The 21,933-nt window shown below is 43.0% G+C and overlaps 1 protein-coding gene across 1 annotated transcript; it reads left to right on the top strand.

Moving 5' to 3' along the window:
- The first annotated feature begins 923 nt into the window (after positions 1 to 923).
- prr16 (proline rich 16) lies at positions 924 to 20,677 on the top strand. The gene is made up of 3 exons (XM_088294208.1): positions 924 to 1,792; positions 7,279 to 8,358; positions 20,032 to 20,677. The coding sequence occupies exons 1-2, from the start codon at positions 1,661 to 1,663 to the stop codon at positions 8,143 to 8,145; spliced, it is 999 nt and encodes a 332-aa protein (XP_088150334.1). The 5' UTR covers positions 924 to 1,660; the 3' UTR covers positions 8,146 to 8,358; positions 20,032 to 20,677.
- The last annotated feature ends 1,256 nt before the right edge of the window (positions 20,678 to 21,933 follow it).

Raw genomic sequence — 21,933 nt, 5'->3', positions numbered from 1 at the left:
GTATGAAGGGAGTGCAGTGTGCGTTCAAGCATGCCTATATTTCCTTATTCTGACATCACTAACCCGCTCCACCTGCTACTGGGGTAAACCATTACAACAGGGGGGCAATACCAGAGACAGAGCAAACAGAGGGGAAGTAAAACCCACTTCGGTTTGACAAAACACCATAATAAACTTATTTGAATAGTAAATTAGCCAGCTAATGGTTGTTCTTGTTTGTCTATGTGTGCCCTGTGATTTGCTGGCAACCAGTTCAGGGTGTACCCCGCCTACTGCCCGAAGATAGCTAGGATAGGCTCCAGCACCTCCCCCCAACGACCCTTGTGAGGAGAAGCTACAGATAATGGATGGATGGATGTTATCTCTTCTTCCACAAACAATGATCTTTAAATAAAACCTCTGCCATTAGCATCTCCTCAGCGGCCGCGTCATGCACGAAAGCTTTTTTGGGGGGGGGGTCGAGGGTCGGAACGGGGTTGGCGGGCCAACAATATTTATGAATAAGGCCGGAGGGTCGAGGCCGGAAAGGTACCTAGACTGCGGCCGGAGGGCGGGTGACTGACCGGCAAAAAAGGGTCAAGTGCCCTGCTCTGTAATCAAGCCCGACATGTAAAATTAATGAAGCCTTCCGAATAATTTTCCCATTGAGTGTACTAGGGCACATAAATGGGAAAAGTTTTTAGATCTATCGATGTGTCATTTTGTAAATGACACTAAACCTGGCATTTGAATCATTTTTGTGCAGACTTGTTTCATACCCCCTGTAGATGGATTGTTGGTTTTGTTTAACGTGCTGGGATGAAACATTTTTTCGCTATGTTAAGTGACTGCGCAAGTGCTGTACAAATATATATCATTTTAAATCAGTGACAACTACAGTATTTCAAGCGAGGGGCACGAGGTAGAATGAGAAGAGGAGGAGGAGGAGGAGGAGGAAGGAAGAGGAGCGAGAAAGCATCTTCCTCTCCGGGGTGCGCTACAGCTCACACACTCCAAGGAAGCCGCGATGGAGACACGATGACACGGCGCGGGCTGGCTCGGCGAACCGTGGCTGGAGTGCTCTTGACCGGCGCCGACTTTCTTTCCGGGGACATTTTGCCAACGACAAATGTGAAAGAGGGGCGTGTTATTGTGACGAAATTTGTCGACGGTTGTGGAGAATTAGAACAAACGAGGTTGCTTCTTCAATGCGGCCAACTTCCTTCCTTCGTCTGCTTTTCGTCTTCATCTTTTTTTCTTAGTGTTCTTATTTTTTAACGAACGCATTCGTCTGATCAACAAAATGTTGAATTTGGCGCTCTTTCGATTGCAAAGCTCTTCGTGGATGTCTGCCATGATTTTACTGGTCGTGTAAGGAAAAGGAAAAAAAAACTAAACAAAAAAAAAAACAAAGTGAACATTCTCGTGGACATTATGACACAATATTTACACCTAAACGTTTGTTGTCACACGCCAGTGCGCATGCGCAGCGGTGGACGGCGTTAGCTCGCCGCCTGGCAGCCACAGCCGTCCTGCCCCGGCTGGCTGCGATGTAGGCGCGCGAGTGGGACAAAACAACACGGGAAAGTGGACATGGCCAAAAAGTGTCCTCGGCGCGGCGTGAAGACGATTTCGCTGGTGGACACGCTGGTGGAAATAGACCGGCCGTAAAGTGTAAAGCATGTCCGGGACAGCCGACGGCGCAGAGGGAGCAGTGTCCAAAGTGCAAGTGAAGAAGGAGATCAAGACCATCGTGGACAATTTGGAGACTATCCTGGGTGACCTCAAGGATGTGGCCAAGGAGCTCAAAGAGGTAATCACATACACACACAATGCACACTCTTCATCATCTATGTCTCAATGGATGCTAGTAATGTCAACCCTTATTGACACACAACTCCTTGCTACACCCCCTGCTCTGAAAACATGTGGCACAGGAGGATGTGTGAATGCCCCCCCCACCCCATGACTTTCACCACCATACATGCTTTGAAGAATGTGAGACGGCATCTATATCTAATGCTTTTTACATTACATTTCATCATCACCCCATCACAGTCCCGGACCACCCGCCGACTGCAAGCTCAACCTCCGTCCCACTCTTGTCTCTTACTTCTGAAACTGTTGTTGTATTCATCATCTCTTATTGTGGGCCTCCTGTCAAAACATCAGAATTCTTATAAGAAGCCTTGCAGAGGTTCATGCGCAACTTCTGCTGCTTTTATGTCCTGCAACTTTGTGTTTTCTTGATATTTCCCACCAGGCATTGGAGATAAGAGCACGAAGGCACTGTAATCAATGTTTTGTTGTTTTGTGTGTGTGTGTGTGTGTGATGTTCTTTTCTTTCGCCTTCCTTTTTACACCCCCCCCCCTCCCCTTATTGCTCTCAGGCAAATGTGGAGAGGATCATTTGTTCGGACACCACGCAAGCTGAAAAGACGCCTCAAGGGGCCGTTTCTATCAGTGCCAGGGTTGGCCTATAATCCATTTGAAATGCACGTATCTGTTAGACAGGGTGCTGGATGCGAGCCTCGCTCTGAGAAGGCACCCTGCACAGATGCTTGGCACAGGCCAGGATGGTGACTGGCCTACAGTAGCGGCTGCATGCTGGGATACTACACTCACATCTTGCACGTGTCTCAACAAATTATCCCTTTTAGGAGCGAGGCGAGAGTTAAGCTCCATTACTTTATCTGGCCGGGCCTTTATATTATCCGCCTTTTTGGCTCTCGCTCTGTTTCTCCCCTTGTCGGTATAAACACGAGACACAATTTGTATCCCAAGGCTTGAGATGAAGGGAACGTTATGGCTCAGTCTATTTGGATATTTAAAAATGAATGGCAGCTGGATGTTGTTGCTCTAATTTGTATGAATACTTCAGAGCAAAATACGTTTGATTTCAAAAGTGAACAATCAAACGAGCCGTTTTGATTTTAATGCTCTTTTGTGTTGAACGGTACACAATACCGGAGTGGGATGGGAAGTTTAAGCACTCACTTGTCGAAAACAATTGTCATTGTCCATATTATACGTCACACCAGAATCTGGATTGTCACACATCTAATGACAATATCCTGTGTGTCCCTGTGTGAAAGTGCGCACAGTTCCCACTTTCCTTCGATCAGTGTCAAAGGCAAAAAACTGATAAATGCTCGTTCTTCTATTACAGCTCGAATGCAACAATTTTGGTGGAACTCTGGGGAAAAAGGGCTTTTGACTCAAGTTTTCCCTTTTGCTGTGGGTAACTCGTTGTTATATAAATTCATCTTAACTCAGATCCCTCCCCCCACTCCCACTCATTTCTCTTAATTGTCTTTAGGATGTTTAGACAGCCTTATTGGAGTCCATCCGTTCATTGATCCATCAATCCATCCATCCATTTTTAAATGTGCTTATCCTCACGGTTGACCCTGGGCTGGTCCCTAGCCAATCACAGGGGACATAGAGAACCATTCACACATAACAAAGCCATACCTACGTACAATTTGGACTCTTCTCTGATTCTAACATTTTGAAATGTTGGGGGAAACCGAAATACCTGCAGAAAAGTCACACAAACACAGGTGACTATGCAAACGTCACGCAGGCTGAAGCAGAGATTCAAACCCTAAACCTCAGAACTGTAAAGCTGGTGTACTAAACACTAGGTCTGACGTGCTAACCACGAGGATCCACTGCGTTGGTCTGATGGGTTTTATGATCATTTGAGAAGTTGCACCCGTTTGTCTAAAGAAATTGAGCCACAAAGTTGAAGGGGCTGCCTTTAAGAGCTCACAGGCAGAGATAAGACAAAGTCTACAAAAATTGCTCTGGACTCGATGTTCCCAAAGAACACTGTGGTCTCTTAACATCCTTCAATCATCACCGGATGACGTTAAACGCACTGTGGGGTCGTTCCGGTGTCAAGCAGTGCAAGGTGTGTCTTAAAAGATGGATGATGTGCTGAGGTGATGCTATATTTCAAAATCAAGCTTGGGTTTTAGCAAAAATGGACAAAAATCTGCTGACAAATAATGTTGCTTCGCTGGCAGAGAAAAAAGCATTTTTTATTCAAGGTGGTACATGATATGCTGCTCTCTGCTATGCCTGGCTGAACTCGGGAAGAAGACAAAAGAAGGCAGTGCAACTGAAATACAGACAAACAGAGATCAAACTATAGAAGGAGCAGAGAAAAAACTGCCGGGCAGATGTTTATATATCATACGGCATGCTCGTTGAGTGTTTGATTTTGGTGGAGTGACCAAAGATTAGCCTCTTCTTCTGCTTGTTCCATTTGCCTTCCTAAAGTCAAGAAATAAAAATAACGCATTGAATTCCATATGAACACAAATCTGTAGAAAATCAAAGCAACATGGGGTAACCACATGAGAGGAATCAGTTGGAAAGAACCTTTGTGAAAAGGTGACCGAGAATGCTCCTCCTGACTGAGCTGTGAAGATCCTGCTTGGAGATGGGAGAAAGTTCCCAAAGGCCAGAACAGCAGCTCTCCTAAGAGTAGGCCGATGGAATCGTCGCCGCAGTGCAAGACACATGAAAGCTCTGTGTTAATATCTGCAAGGCTTCTTCTTCGAATTCTGATCCTTTCGACAAAGAATAAGAGATGGTGAAGATTTTCAATCAACTATTGACTGTTTTACTCTTGTGTTAATGTTTGACGTCATTATTGTCACACAGTTCTGTGAAGAAATGGGTCAGAAGTGGGATGGTCAGGATTGGGGATGTATTGTGATGGTGCTGCCATGGCGCTTGAGTCAATGTGCAGGCTTGGAAGTGGCCTGATCAGGAAGATGAAGTTGTAGGATCAAGCTAGAATGGCGTTGTGGTCACCCTGCAGGGTTTTCAACATATTACTGTGGATCAAGGTTCTAGATTTGGCTTTTGCTTTTCCTGCCCATCAATGTGTTACTAAAGTCTTGTGGTCATAAACATACCAGAGTTGTACTTCTCTTGAGGGTTGAAGGTCCTCTATGGTGTCAAAAGTGCGATAGTGTGTGGAGGGCCTCTCTGACAGACTTCTGATAGACAAGTTGACAGTCTTAACTGACTGACCGACTGACAATTACAATTGGACGAATGACGGACGGTGTAACATGACCGATGATTAATGACGAACCGTGAAAATTGAGTAAAATGCCCACTTCACTTTAACTCAGCAGACCGCAGAAGACTTTAAAGCAACATGAACCGCTTTGCAAAAATAACGTGCCCCAGGACTGTATTTCTGTAATTTTAGATCATTTTAACTCACTGCTTCTATTCCCATTCATGCTGATGCGCTGAACAGCTCAGATAAGAGCCATTCTACTGCTTTGTGTTCCAACACACTTGTTGTTGGGCTTTTTTTTGCCTTTTGATTGCCAGAAGTTGACGGGCGTTTCTAGTCATCTTGGAGGCCCCAGGCAAGATTGACCATGGGGGGCCCAAAAACACCAAGATCATCATTCAATCCAGAAATCTTTTGTTTTAAATAACACTAGTGCACAATCATGTAAGAAAACTTTCAATCCAACATACATCATAACAAACACAAGCCAAATGATCAATGTTTTCTGAATGACTACAACACGAAAAGCAAAAAATAAAAAAGTTAAAAAAATAAAATTAACCTGAGGCCGATTTAAAAAAAAATATATCGAGCATTTCCATGACACCCAAATATCCTTAGAAACAAGAAAAACATGCTGTAATTGTTCGGAGCTCATGGCCTGTGCCTCTGATCCATAGCACATCCGTCACTTGAATATTTTCTCCTTTTCTCTGACAATATAATACAGTCTGCCGAGCTACCCCTTCTTTGTTTACTGCACAGTAGGAAGTGAATTTGTCTGGATAATTCACTCTTTCTAAATCGCTCCCTTCTTGGCCTAATTTCCTCTCACGGTGTTCATTGGATTCTCCCACAATGCATTTCTCTTGTCTCTTCTTCCACCTTGGCACACTATGCACGTAACCAAGACTGATCATCATGCTGTCATTTAGTGTTGCTTGGGAGCGCTATCTGATATTATTTGCAATGTCCTCTACTGTTTGGAAGCCGTTTGTCTGACGTCACGGCAATACTGTTTTCTCGTGCTGCAATGCGACTGAGACACATTTTGCCATGTTCATTTTGCCAAGACGACAAATGATTTCTGTGGATTTAAATTGAATTTAAATGGTGGTCTGGACTTTTTTATGCAACTTCTAGGCTCTATTTTATCTTATTAGTAGTAAGAACTCATCCAAGGATGATAATTTGCAAATGATATAATAAAATGTTTTTGAAAAATGGGAGCTGGAGCTTATCTCAGATATCTTCGAGACGTAGGCGGGGTACACCTTGAACTGGTTGCCAGCCAATCGCAGGTCACACATAGACGAACAACCATCCGCGCTCACAATCACACTTAGGGGCAATTCAGAGCGTCCAATCAACCTACCATGCAGATTTTTGGAATGTGGGTGGAAACCGGAGTACCCGGAGAAATCCCATGCAGGCACAGGGAGAGCAAGCAAACTCCACAAAGGAAGGCCGGAGCGGGTAATCAAACCCTGCACCGCTGTACTGTGAGTCCATCATGCTAACCAGTCGTCCACCGTGCTGCTGGAAAATAGACTATTTGACTCTAATTTTCCATGGCTGCCAGAATAAAAACTCAATGTCAAACCACGTTTTATCTGCGATCCAAATGAAAGATTCAGGAGGAATGTAAATGTGGCGTGTAAAATCCAATCTGACGTATTTGGGTGCTTTTATCAAATGTCAAATGGTGTCCAATTTTCTACACAGGGTAACTACTGTAGTTTAAATATCGAACCAGCTTGAAAATCGATCTGATCCAGATCGTCTGATTTGTTGTCGGATCAGGTTATCATTTGTTTGTTTATAGTTCAAGGGAAATAAAAATCCAGATCTGGAATTCCTCTTCGATTGAATTCTGTGTCCTTTCACCTTTGCGATCACCAGCGTTGGTTTCCCAAATGACATTTCCATGCTGGATGTTGCTTCCTTCGCCTGTGATGCTGAATGGGATCGTTGCAGTCCATCAATCAGGTGCGGGTCTGGCAGGCTTGCAGCCGTCCACATAAATTGCTGCGATATTTCTCTTTCTCCCCATGGTGCGGGTGTGTCAGTGTTTTATCTCAATCGATTTTTAATCTCTGGAATCAGGCTCTTCAATCAAAGTGTAGCCATTTAATTGTTCAATTTGAAGCTTTTCAATGCGTGGATTAGAACGAGGAGAGACATGATAATGCTCATTGAGTCGACAAGTTTCTTGGCTGGGCCGTTTATCTTGTGACATGTCCTCTGTTCGCCAGGTCGTCCATGATATCGACACGCTGACGTGCGACCTTCAGCTGGAGGAGGACGGCCTGACGGACAGCTCCAAGACAGACACGCTCAACTCCAGTTCCAGTTCCACCGCCACCACCACCACCACGGCGTCCAGCCTGGAAAAGATGAAGCTCTTTGCTGATGACTGTCTCTTCACACCGCCGGCCCCCGTTACGCCGCTCCTCGCCCTCCCTTCCGCGGTTCTGACCGTACACAAGAAGGCGCACCCGCCCTTACCGCCACCCAGACTTACCTCGGTGAGAGCCGAGGATCACAACGGGAAGAATCTGCCTCATCCCACGTTAGTGCTATCAGGGAATTTATCCAAGGCGAATGGATCCTTATTAAAGAATGGAGGAATTTTTTCATTGAAGCCAAACCGGGATTTATTCTCCCCGACATCGTGTTTCATTACTAATGACAGTGGTGTCCCCGAGTCGGGCCTGGTTCCCACACTGCCCAGACCCATGCCCCTTCTCCGCCACAAAAAGAACAAATGCCCCAAGGCCTCCGGCAGGGAGCCCCGCGAGAGGGAGCGTGTGCGTTTCAGCGAGAAAGTCCAGTACCACGGCTACTGTCCGGACTGTGACCTGCAGTATGACGTGGATGACTCAGAGCTGCACTTGCAGTCCGAGCTGAGCGAAATGCGACTCAGCCCTGTGCACTACTGCTCCTCTTCCTCCTCTCCTCTTCCTCACGAACTAATGCTAGAGAACGGCGGCCTCTCGGTCAGCCCCAATTTTCTGCCCAAGGCCAGCACTCCTCCCCCTCCGCCTTGCACACCCCCCCACCCGGGTTCCCTCAAACCCCAGAAAACGATCCTGCGCAAATCGACCACAACCACGGTTTGACGACAAGCCCTATGACCTGTCTGACATACACAATCCTGAATCATTCATAGTGTTTTCTACTTGGTGAGCGCCTTCTGCTCCAGTCCAATTTTTCGGATTATTCAAACATCGAGGCCGGAAAATGGTAGACAAAGGAGGCGCAATATAAGCGGAATGGAGCAAGCTGCATCACCTTGAATTCCGAGACGTATGCACGCAGATATGGAGCAAGCGGTGAGTGTGTGTGCTCGTGAAAGTGTGTTTGTCACAAGGCGGGATATAGGCGCAATTGCATATATGCACTGATGCATGTTTGGCTGCATATAAATGTATTTGTTTATGGATGTTCATGTGTGACTTTATTTGTGCTGATTCCTGTGGTTAGCACATTTGCCTCGCAGTGAAAGGTCCTGCCTGGGACTTGTATGTGTAGTTCATGTTACCAGTGATTGACTGGAGACACCGTTAAAAGTCAGGGAGAATAGACTCAAGCTATCGTGATCCTAATGAAGACGTGATGTATAAAACGGATGGATGGATGTTAGTCGAATGTTGAGGCAAATATAGAGATGTTAATATTTCAGGAGAGTGTGGGCTGACTGTGCTAAAACTCGAGGGTATCTGTGTCTGTATGGAGGCTCCTGGTACTAACGAGTCTTGGGAAGTTATGTTGGAGAACCACTGATTAATTCATGGTTCCAATGGCGCAAATAAGGAAATCTGCTTCCTTTGCATTTCAGATCTTTTCTGACATAAAAATAACTAGGAAGTAATGGAATAAGATTGAACCAATAGTTTGATGTACCTGATGAGCAAGTTTGAATAGTGGTAGAACTGTGGTTCAGCAACTTCAACATTCTTAAAAAAAAATCATTCTGTTGTTTTGACATAGAGGAACAACTTTAAATAGTTTGAAGCTAAAGCTACCCTGTACAATGCTGTGCTGGATGTCATGCAAAATAATCCGAGATTGTTTTTTCAAATGGCTCACCTGCTTTTGTCATTTAAAAAGTAAAAACTTATGTCACGTAAAAAGTGCTTTTTTCATATATGAAATACATGTACGCAGTATACAAAAATTAGTACACGGTACAATTGTCATTAATACTTTAATTAGATTGCATGCGTGGATTTTCTAACTTCAGAAGAGGTATCATGCACTGCATTTATTGTAGCTCTTAAAATGTTCACTGTATCATCCATCAAAATGTTTTAAAAATATTTTTCATTGAATTTTTAATATTCAATATTTAACCTGTCATTTTTCTAATCTTGCACACAAATAAAAACAATTGCTTTAAAAACGAAAACTAATACTAAAGCTAAGTGTTTTTGACAAAACTAAAATCAATAAAAACTAACAAAGCCCCCCTGAAAACTAATTAAAAAAATCAAAACAAAATAAAAACCAACTCAGTTAAAATTCCCAAACCATAATAACCGTCCGTGGTCATTAGATGATCAAAATAAATAGATGGTTGTGAAGACGGTGCTCTGAAAAGTAACGTGTGCCCACTCATTTTACCTTGGACCGACCTCTGCAGTTTATGACTCGGCAAATACGGTTTGAAGATGATTGGTAGAAAATTGAGCTATCTCGCTCTGACATTAAAAATGCACCCATCCTAATGCCGTACTCTTGCTTTGGATATTGGATATGCAAAATGCATCATTTTCTTGCTTTGACAGAAACGAATACCAATTCCGTAAACTTTGAGGATAATTGCTTTGGAATTGTGTGTGTCAAAGGTCTGTAACAAAGGCGTAAGGTCATCAGTTGTTATCATTTATTGAGTAAACGGTGCAGAAAGCATTAATTTCTTCAGCTCCGATGTAACATCACAGCTTGGCATTAGCTTTCATGTTTAATAGAGCTTCTGCGCTTGTGCGTAAACTCTGTGTGCATGTGACTTTCTAAATCGAGTGTGTGTACGGGTGTGTAAAAACACATGTCCAGCGGGCCGAGTTGGGGAGACAGCATCCCCTTGAGTGGGCTGAGAATAGTAGCACCTTCCTTGCGGTGATGCCCTTAATTAGCTGCATTAGTCTACAGCAGATAACGCAAAGTGCCTCACACGACCTTTGCGCTGACATCAGCTACAACGGCTGCACATTTTTCATCTGAAACGAGGGGCGAGGCAGGGAATAATTTTAAGTAAACCATGACGGAGCCCGAAATGTGGGGCAAATGCGCTGGCTTTTAGGAGCGGCAATGCGTTACGTAAACAATTTTCATGTTAATGTTCACCCACATCTGCTGTCTTGTTTGTCCATCTGCCAGCATGATTACGCACAAACCACTGGGCTGCTTTAAATTGAATTTCATGAAAAGATGGCGTTTGGCTTGAGTACATTGTTACGTCCACATCCAGGAATTTGACCTACTACTTGATGTTATTAGAGTTTCGTTGCACATCTGTGTCTATTAATAGAGGTGTATATTATACTCTCGCACTCTTGCATTCTATTGCATCAGAGAGAAATAGCAGCAAATCTGAGAACCAAATCATAAAGCACACTGGAGAACATAATGTGGTAAATTGAAAACTGACATTTTCACAATTAGTGGCTTTGGGCCTTAATTTACTCAGTCCCAGATGGGATGATGTTTCGTGTTATTGCGGGGGACGAGGCAAATGTAAGCATTTCTGTAGTAAAATTAGGCAATATTGCTTGTCTATTATCATTTATGTTAAATGAAATTGGGATTTAAAAGAAAATGAAAGCAATGGACAAATAATGACGAATTATAGAGAAATGCTGCTTTATGTAGGGCTTGGTGGTAAGCACATCAGCCTCAATGTGATGAGGTTCAGGTTTTAATCTCAGCTCTTGCCTACCTGTGTTGAACTTTGCTCCTTCTCCCCGTGCTTGCATTGGGATTCCTTCTACACTCCAAAAACATGTAAAGTATGTTAGCTCTCAATTGTCCGTCGGTGTGAATGAGAGTGTCAATAGTTGTGTGTGTGTATCTGGCTCGTGATTGGCTGACAACCTGCTTATGGTGCTGTCTCTTGTCCAAAGTCATCTGAGATAGACTCAAGGTCGTCAATGACGTCTGATGAGGACTTGCAGTGTCGAAAGTACTGTACAGCGATAGTACGATATCAATTCTGAGGTATTTGGAAAAGGAACAGGACAGTTATGGGCCGTTAATACGGACGCACACAACATTCTGGAGTCATATCATGTTTAAGTCAAGTGGATTGCACTTCGATGTCTTTATGTAATGCAAGAACATCTCTAATACAACAACGGATTTCAATGCTGCTGTTTTGGTTAGCAACCATATGTCAATATGCGGATTATTTGAACTGTCATACAGTATAAATTTGAGGGAGGTATTTATTTGTATTAAATGGATGATGCAACAGGGCTGTTGGCCTAGTGATTAGCATTTTTCCTTAACAGTGCGGGCTCGAGGTTCAAATTCAACTCTTGTGTGGAGTTTGCATATTGCTTGTGTGGGTTTTTTCCAGGTACTCCATTTGAAGATTCAAATGTTTCCGTTGTTTTAAGTGCCTTTGTTTGTGTGTGCGATTGTCCTGGTGAGCTTTGCAGGGTGTATCGACCCCTCCTCTTACACAAAGTCAGCTGGGATCCAATCTCAATCACTCATGACCTTAATGAGGACAAGCGAGCGCAATAGAAAATGGATGGATGCATTGATGATATAACAGGTGGCTAATTAGTGGCCAGTGGATATTCAAGGGTCGACCAATGATTTTCCAACAGTTTGGATAATAGATGGATGGATGTATCTGACAGGAGAAAAAAAACAAAACATCAAAGTGATGATGTCCACTGTGTGCCACTGGGCAGATATTTGTAGTTAACAGAAGTGTGGTGTTACTGGAAAGAGGGAATGAAACTGATGCACTGGAAAAGTGAAGAAATGACACTTTTTATCCAGAAATCGTGTTTGAATGACGCGACCCCACATATGGGTCAGCCAACACGAGTGCCGTCTTCCATCTGCAGACATTCAGTGGCAGACAGGTGTTTCCACATGTGCTGCTGTGGCTCTTAGTAGCTCCACAAAGAAATGGCTCAAGGTCAAGGCGACGGTGGCGGCTGCCAAATTGGACAGGTGCGGGACTTCAAAGACGCATCAGGCTTATGCTTTTTCCTCCGAGGATGGAAACTGTCCAACGGTGCCATCTGCTCAGATCTGGCAGTACACTACAACCTCCTCCAGTGTGCTGAGGTCTGTTCAAAATGGCCTTTTGTCACATATTTGCAGTTTCATGTTTTGTAAATACGGCAGCCTGCGTAGTTTATTACAACGGAACCTCCATTGTGGAATTACGGTCCCTTCCGTGATGCTCAAATAATCATTAAATCTTTAAGAACTATAAATAACATTTTGTTAGCGCTGGGGCTTTTGAATATTTTTAGAACTGACAATTCTATCAATCATCCCATCATTTAATGCTTTTACATTATTAAGCACAATCCCAGTACAACGTATGTGGTGCAATTATTTGTATTTTTGGGGTCACGTCCTCCCGTTCCACAATGTGTTATCAGTGACTTTGAACGGATGTGGCTTCAAAATACGGTGCCTGGCCCGGTGAGTGACGTGGCTGTCAGCAAATATCGTTGGCTGTCGGAAGCACACGTTAGCCAGTCTGCGTTTTGAGTCTTTGTCATCAGTTGAGGCCGGCGTGGCTCGTACAGGCACGTGCTTATCATGTGATTATTTTGTCGAGTTGTTCAATTAAGTGGTTGAAAGTTTGTTGATGTCAACGGATAGTCGTGGCCATTTGTGGAGGCCCTACAATGGCTGTTTCTCAATATGAAGAATACAAAGTACGGTTTTGTAAACTCGCCAAGTACTGTCTTCCCAGGAAAGAGAGTCACTTTGTAAATTGGAATGGCTGTGTACTTTTGTACTTGTTCAATTCCATCCCCCACTTTGACATATTTCTGTGATTTATTCTGAGATATCTTTTATATTTTTGGAACGATCCTCTGTCACATTTAGTGCAAATTTATGTTTTGTTATTAGTCAAATTTTATTTTTAAATAAATGAACATTTATTACCACAAAAAGATTTGAAATAATTGAGGAGCATGAAGTCGCTGAAGGGGAAAATGCGAGGGGAGGACTTGTATGAACAGGTGTGCAAGCGCCACATCTTGCATTTTGATTGACATAAACATACTACCTGGATGAGAGCTGTTTTGCACATTTTGAAAAGCGCAGTCCTCAGTGCATACTCTTTGTAAATCGGATTGTTCATTTATTTGCATGTGGTTACTGTGTTAGGAGGTTTGCACACTACACGGCGCTTTAGTATATCTGGCCCGAACACTATCCAAATGTGGGCTTTTTAATCTGGCTCGGCAAACTTGTCCCAAAAATAAATAAATAAACCAAACATATGGCCTGCAAGCTTTAGTTCACCAATGTCTGGTCTAGACTGTACCGTGCCTCTTACTCAATGTAAGATAGGCTCCATCTTAATAGGGCCAGAAAGGACAAGCCCTATAGAAAATAGATGTAATATGTCATTTGTAATTTAGTCATGTGTGTCAATGCTTTACTTAAACCGGTAAGGCAGATGGCATAAACAGTTGAGTGTTTATTTGTTTCGACAAGCGCTGTCCTTTTTGAGTTACTGATGAATCCAAATCCAAGGCGTGACATTACTGGCCTTTCAATGCAACATCTGGATCATGCATCCGTGTAAATTGAGCCCAAGGGAAGACAAGGCGGGACGTGTGTTGACGAGTGTGCGAGATTAAGTGTTGCTTAACAGAGACGGATGCATGTCGGTCCTGGAGATGATGGCTCTCATCAACGCTAACTATTCCTACGTACGTACGATTGCCTTGTACGATTCCAGGCCAAGAAGTCTGGCGCCAGTGTGTTTCCACTGACACAACAACCTCACACACTTGAGATGAACAGAGCAGCGTGCTCTACAGAATGGCGTGCAGCCAGTATCATTGATAGGCACAGCACACAAGCACTTTGGCTGCCTTACTAGCTAATGCACTAGTCAGTGGCGAGAGGAAATTGAAACTGTTCATTTCAACATTGCATCACTACACTGGAAATGAAAAAGGCAAGCGTCTTTGTTGTTTTCCCTTTTCAGAACAACTGCATTAAGAGCAGTGCCCCCTTTGAGCCAACATGTGGTGATGTTTTCCTTTCTGATGTTGGTTACAGAATTATATTTCATTTTTTAACAGTCATAAATATAAAAATAACAGTCTAAGTGTGAGAACAATTTAACCACTGTTAATATGAAGACTAAAGTGAGGAAACCGGTGCGAAAAGAAGGAGCGATTGTGAATATTTAAGAGACTGTTGGCAAAGATCGCCCCATTCATTGACACCACTCGAGAGAGACTCCATCGCTTTGCTTTTGAGGCAAATATGAAATTATGAATATCGCGTATGTAGCTACTGCTACGAACGTCTTTCAACTGGATGTTACACCTGCAACGTTGCGACGCCACTCACCTCTGATTTACATTCCGAATCACAGGCAAAACTGGTGCCGGACAGTCTGGCACTCATGAAAACAGGTTGCAGAAGCCCAGACACGGCATCAGAGTTCAGTCACGTTCAGCCATGTCACTGTGCGGTGGGCCTTGTCACACTATGTCAAATAGAAGTTAACCAGAAATTGTTGACCGCCCCAAACCCCTCAAAAAATTGTCAGGGCATGACACCGCCGCGAGAGAGATGCGAACGGCAGAGGTTTATTTAAACATTATTAGCTGGCTAATTTATTCTCCAAATCTGCTCACCTTACCTCAATGCAAGTAAGTACGCAGTGATGGTCTTACACTGATTGCGTCGTTGCCCTTAACTTGTTAATCAAACCCTTTTTCAAATTTATAAAGCAAACCCGGAATCATTTGGGACGTCAATTTCAATGGACGGCAGAAGGTGGTATTGGCCAAAATGGTGGCCACTCATTAATTATTCATGCCAAGAAAATGTTCCCTTTTCACTCTCGTAATGCCGCCTACGCCTTATGATGGATTGCAATCCCTATGTAATGTTCAAAACAACAAGCGGTTAACATAACACACGCCCATGAAAAATGAATCTATGTACATTGGTGCATGTGCTCGACACTTTCAGTAATGATGTTTTATAACGATTCGCTAATTCTGTTTGTACACGAGCACAAGACTGCAAGAGTCTACCTCGGTGGATTTTATCTTCATGTATCTGTCAAATCTTATCTACTTTGACCAGAATTTTCTGTGAGGAAGCGGGTTCGCTGGGTGTAACATTCAACTATTCAGTTAAATGAAAGTTTAATTAAAGCCTTTCATCAGAGTCTGATCCACATCATGAGTTTTGCAGCAGTGTCAAATGAACGCAGGAAATGCCATTGAACAGAATTGAATGTTTGCGTTGTATTGTCTTCCAAAGCAGGGTACACACACACACACACACGCACCCCCACGTACACACACGCACGCACACGCACACACAACAATTTTTAACATCTTAATCAATAATGAAAACGTGACCAAGGACAAATTTGGCAAGTGCTCTCATAATGTGTGGAAAGTTGAAAATAATTTTTTTTTACAAATGAATGATTTAATTTGTGGAGCAACTTTAATTTTGAGGATTTTTTTTTTTTCGCAATATAACAAGGGAGTTGTAGTAAATGAGTATCTGACTGAAAATTCCATTGAATAATCGAATTTTCAAATAAAATATGTTTTGCCTGGTTCAAGATAATTTATGAATACAAAACCCTTAACAAAAAAACAATTGGTTTCCATTTTATATAGACAAAATGGCGATCGCTTGAGATGAATAAAAAGCAGTCGATTTTTCTGCTTAACTCATATTCCGCGAACGCAGTATTACTCAGAATGCCAAATATTGACTAGTGAAGGCAAATAGAACATATTTCATAGATTTTTTTTCGAGCCTCATGTTTGGTGTACTTGATGTGACAACATAGCGCACCCCACACCGCAGGATAATCGCTCAGGATAATCTTTCAGAGACATTCGATAATTGGGCCTTTGCTGGCTATAAAAAAAATGGCTACATTCAACACGCTTTTGATTGCACTTTCTCCAAAACACGGTTGTTGTAACGGTTAGTTACATATTAGCTCCTGTTGTAATGGGCAAGGAGTGAGAAGGTGGATCTTCACCGCCTCCGTCGTGAGTCAGGACTGAGTCAACCGTGTTGACCTACTCCCTACAGCTGCTCACCACTGTTCTCCGGAGCCCACCTCTCTCTTTCTTCATGTCCCAACCCCTCTTGACGATGCCGACTCCCACACACTAACAATCTCCTCAGTTACTCTCTGAGCCTATACGCTCCACCCGTACAGTGCACGGTGCACCTCTGGCAGCCTTTCAAACGGCATCTTTCATCAAGCGAGCCGTCGCTCTTGTTTGTCTCGCGCGTCCTCCACTCGATAACTTGAAATTACAAATGGAGCCTCTCGCTCATTACGCTTCGGCTGATAAATGGCATGGCGCTGCCGCCCGTGTTTTCACTTTGCGATGGAGCGAAGCGATGAAGTGTAAAAGCTAATTGGGCAAATGATTACACCTGCTGCTTCCATAATTAACTAGAACACTGTGCAGCCAACACCGTGTCCTCACAGTGAAGCGACCGCCGGAGAGGAAAATGGCTTGAACATTAATAGGCAGTGGACAAAAACGCGGTTCAAATAATCCAGAAAATGATGCACTTAATGTGTGACATTATGGCTCGGTATAAAACACCCCACATTATTAGTTTTGGATCTTTGACATTGTGACATCATTCACGAGAGTTTGAAGAACTCTAGTTGGACAATTTGACCTATAGGGCGGTGACGAAAAAGTCTTGACTTTGACCTGTGTTTCATGTTTAATGAAATCAATACTGATCTCGTTTGTTTTGTTGCCAACAGTCTCAAAACTTGGGTCTTAAACCGGACATTGATTTTAAATTGGAGTGGCAAATTGGAGCTGTTGTTAAATTCAGCTTTTTTCATTTTGAAGGAACTGGCTAAGGTTAAGTATCTCCTTTCTCAACAGCACTTTGAAACAGTAAATCCTGCCTTTGTCACATCTCTGCTGGATTACTGTAACACACTTTTATTTTGGAGTCAGCTACTCCTCCATCAAGCATCTCCAGTTGCTCCAAAATGCTGCTGCTCGCCTCTTGACTGGTACTTTTAAGGAGCTCATAACTGCTACTCTGGCGTCCCTTCACTGGCTCCCTGTACATGTTATTTTCAAGATTTTATTATTTGTTTTCAAATCGTTAAAAATCAAATCGCCCCACCTTACCTCTCTGAGCTCCTCCTCCACCCTTACGCACATGCCTGGTGCTTCAGGTCTGCGGACCAGACATTATTAGGGATACCGAGGACTCAGCGAAGGCTCAGAGGCGATCAAGCTTTTCCCTCACTTTGGAATGACCTCCCGCTAAATGTTGCTTGCTTCCCATCTTTAAAACTCGTCTGTTCTTGACTTTGTTCATTCCTTTTAATTGATCGGTTTCACATTTAAAATTTCTGATTGGGATTGGAAGGGAGGAATCGGTGCCCAATCATTGGTATCTGTGTACTCAGCTTCAAGTGGTATCTTAGCTCTGCAATTAAAATGATCTTGAAGAAGACTGGTTGAGAATTGGAGCGCTTACCACGGAGCATTTACAGAGTGTATCTGACCTCTTGGTTTGGACACCTTTCAAAATCAATAGGGCTCTTGCTCTGACATCCTTGTAAAATGAATAGCGGCTTCAGAGCTTAACGATTGATTTGTTGGGTGTGTCTTAAAAATGTCAAACGATGCCTCACACTCCCGCTGCTTCTTTGTCTATTTTGCTCCCATTCTGCAACCTGGCAAGTGGATATCGCTCCATAAAAGCGTGCAATAAAGCGTGATAAAGGTGTCAAGAGTGAGCTACACACAAACGCTTGGCCAGTGACTATTAATTAGCCGCCATGTCTTCTGCTCGTCGTTGGAGGCGATGCTTTGCCAACGCGTTCGTTTTTATCACATTTTAGTGGCGTGATTGAAAAAGACAGCGTTGGAAGAGAATCGTCAAAGCAAAGTAATTGCAGTCCCGTGTGCCTAAAAGTTCGCATAAACGATGTGAAAAGTTCATAAACATTCAAAGTGGAAATTTGTCTCACTAGGATCCAGGACATGATGCTCGAAAACGAGTGCGCATCCTTTCCAGATTGAGCAGCCATAACCACAACTACTGTGTTTTCCTCATTATAAACATACCAACATGATTCAAGCCCTCAACCTCAGAACTGTAAGGCACATGTGCTAAACGAGCTTTGTGCCACTGAAAACTATTTATGTATTAACAATGTGTTGAGGTAAACTCTACTGTGACCTTCAAGGCAGCTTTACAGATGCCTTGTCTGCTGTACAGGTGGCGCAAACGTTGGTGCCTTGAGATACAATATTAATTTCTTCCATGTCACCTTGTTCTCCTTTGAAATGAATGGACCGTTACCATGAATCCACTTCAGCCTTCCTGGGGAAAAAAAAAGAACATAATGTTTTGGAATGTTTTTAATTAAGCAAGCTCTCTAATAAAGCACTTTATAAAAGTCAATGGTTCTAACATAATTACATCAATTATAAAGAATTGTAATGGTTAATTGATTTTAGTTCCTAGACTCCGTAATCTGCAGTAATTTTTGTATTTTTTTTTCCACAGAGGAAAAACAATACATACCTGTAAGTATTGTTTTATTGTACGTCTACATGTGTTGATACACTGTTTGTGTTCAAATATCCAATTTAGAGGAAATTTGTTTATCCCTCTATGGAATTTCCCATTATGTGTTAGCATTAAGATGGACTACAACACAAAGCTATGTGATTGTTTTAAATATACAGTACATGTAGTTTTCTGGCTGGAGTTTACATGTTCTCCCTGTGCCTGTGTACGTTTTCGCCGGGTACTCGGGTTTCCTTGCACATTCCAAAGACATGCATGGTAGGTTAATTGGACACTCTCAATTGTCCCAAAGTGTGAGTTTGAGCGCGGATGGTTGTAGGTCTTTGTGTGCCCTGCGATTGGCTGGCAACCGGTTCAGGGTGTACCCCGCCTTCTGCTCAATGACAACTGGGATAGGCTCCAGCACTCCAGCGACCCTTGTGAGGACGCTTTTGCTAAAAAACTTGAAGACTCTTTTTTTCAGATTTGAAGATTTCAAAGTTGTGATAACTTTTTACAGCTTCACTTCTTACAGCATCTACAGATCTGCAGGCCACATGTAAAAATGTTCACCGTGATACATACATGAGTCATAGTAAAGGTGCAATACTGCCACATCTTCATTTTACTTTGATGGGAACTACAGCTTTACAGATGCCATGTGCTGGACCGTAACACGTGGTGCTAGTTCTCCATGGCAGATATTTACCGTCGCAGCTTTATTTGAGGAAATGCAGTAGATAAGCGTGTGGGTGCGTCTGTGTGTGCGTCACCCTCTCGAGATTTACCAAAGGACATAAATGAGTGTGTGATGTATTGAAACAGACTTCATGTGAAGATTTTTACGCTCCTTCGGGGCTTGTTAAAGGTTTGTGGCATCTGCTGCACCTCAGTGGAGGACGTTACCTCTGCAGTGTTCCAGACATGAGCTGGTGCTCGTTGAAGCAGCACAAGATGACAAAAGAGGGTATTTAAAGAGCACCATGGGCTATAGATTGTCTAGTCATAAAGATGTTTTTTTTTCTTTCAAGGGGGGTTTAGAAATGCTCCAGATGGCTCACTGCCATTAACGTTCATGGTGTGTATGTGTGCGCGTGTGACTGAATGTGCACGCGCCTCACTATAGTTTCATTTCCCGCCGTGCAAATAGTTGTCGCGGCGACCACTCAGTCAAGTGGCTCTCGTCTGTGTTCCCTCTAATGCCTTTGCTCTCTTTCATTCCCTTGCAGGTCCCTCTGAGACCCTACAGCTACAGCTGCGAAAGGATGCTGGAGAGTGGAAGCCAAGCATCTATCTTATTTTTGACGGCTCTCTGCCAACAGGAGATAAATCCAACCTTTGAATTCTGAGCACCTACAAAAAAAAGTAACCCTGATGCAGGAACGGTGAAATAAGGATGGGGAGGTGGGATGTTGTGCAGACAGAAGGCTGAATGCTGTCGCAGTCCTCACAAAGTCATGAAACACAAAATTTAAATGAAGAACAAACTCTATTAACATTTCAGAAATATTTGCTGAACATTAAGCACCTTTACCATTTTTTAATGAACGCTATTAATTGTAACATCTTCCTCCAGCAGTTCCTCTGAAACTAGGAATTTTGAAAATTTTGCCCAGTCAGCTCTGGTCTAAGGTTGCTGGCTCAGGATTTGCATTAGTAAGATTTTATCAAGGTTTCACCAACATAAATAGTTCAATTAACTGTTTAACTCTTAATTAATTATACTAAATACACACATACATGTATATATGTATACATGTATGTACATGTGTGCGCGTGTATGACTGTCTTTATCCTCTACAAAGAATGACCAACGATAATGCACCATACTGAAGAGCTCTGTCCAGCTCCATGCGTATGTGTATTCATGATATACTGCCCCCAGGTGGCCAAGGCATGCACATCAGAAGAAGAAACACATCTCAAGGTGCTAATGTATTCATTTCCGATGGAATGTCATGTCATGTGTCTTTTGTCAGTATTCTGCAATTTTACACTCGTATTCAATGTCTTTGTGGGGACTCGTACAGTGGCATGTGCCTCAGTTTCTTGGTTAGAGTAACTATTAAATGGTTGTTCGAAAACCGTTTGTGAGGTGTACCTGTTCTCTGCTGGACTGAAGCCAGGTAAAATTGATGTCCTGTATGTCACAGAAAATGTGTTCATCTTCCATCTCACGATTACGGACACCGATTGTTGAAGTATTAATTTGCATCAAATGTTCCTTTCTAGGAAAATCTCCACGAGCATGTTTGAGATACCATATCGCTCTATATTTCAGGCCTTTTTCTAACAGAGACTTTTAACGTTTGAATAGAAGATATTTTTGATATGGTGTCTGACGACTGAGAGGTGTTGATAACTAAGCGCTATCACCGAGAGACACTTTACAGACATTGTGCCAACAATCGTGAGGAATGTCAATGGTGCGAGGTGAGAATGTGTTGTGCTGCGAATGAATGAGAACACTCCCCTTGTCCTTCCACGCTGTCTTTTCCTATGCATTAGTTGGCAGCGAGGCTGTCTTTCGACGCCTCCTTGCTCCTCACACTGACAGATTGTACGTTCTCAGTTGTTTCAATGCGGTGGAACCTCTAAAGTCCTTTTTTTTTTTATGCTGTGCGATTGTTCATATTGATTGCTTTGTGTTTTTATTGTTGCTAGTTTGTTGAATTTGTGTCTTAATTGTTGGGTTCAGTTTGTGTTGCACGTTGTGAAGTCTGCCATCTAGTGGTGAACAATATTATTGCAACTCAGATCTGATGGTCGAGGAAAGATATTATAGTTGATATTTTTATCAATGAATTGAGGGGCTACATCCCTGAAATAGCCTTTATACAAGCAAATAGCACAACATAGGAGAGAAGCGTCTGCAGGTTCAAAGTCAGTAAAGGATGCATAGCTTTAAAGACAACAAGGTCCCAATTGTTGATGGCAAGGACCTCTGGTTTGAAACAAGCCATCTTTGTCCAAACTAGATAAGCATCGCTTATCGTGTGCTTACAAGCTGACACCTGTCCCCCCAAAGATTGTCTCATTCCACGGAGAAAGAGGCCACTTAATGAGCTGTTCGGCCACCAGGCAGGTAAGCAACAGATTGCTATGCAGGACGCTCATTCACCAGCCACGCT

This window comes from Idiotropiscis lumnitzeri, chromosome 1, assembly GCF_059441095.1.
Source record: "Idiotropiscis lumnitzeri isolate Australia: NSW breed Sydney's pygmy pipehorse chromosome 1, RoL_Ilum_1.0, whole genome shotgun sequence".
Classification (NCBI taxonomy): Eukaryota; Metazoa; Chordata; class Actinopteri; order Syngnathiformes; family Syngnathidae; genus Idiotropiscis; species Idiotropiscis lumnitzeri.
The sequence above is the reverse complement of the archived record's forward strand: the minus strand, read 5'-3'. Positions and strand labels throughout refer to the sequence as shown.

What these genes read in the sequence shown, in the direction of transcription:
- prr16 (XM_088294208.1), top strand. Translation starts at nt 1,661, where the DNA reads ATGTCCGGGACAGCCGACGGCGCAGAGGGAGCAGTGTCCAAAGTGCAA. An exon ending in TGGCCAAGGAGCTCAAAGAG is followed by an intron (nt 1,793 to 7,278) that starts GTAATCACATAC and finishes TCTGTTCGCCAG; the next exon opens with GTCGTCCATGATATCGACAC.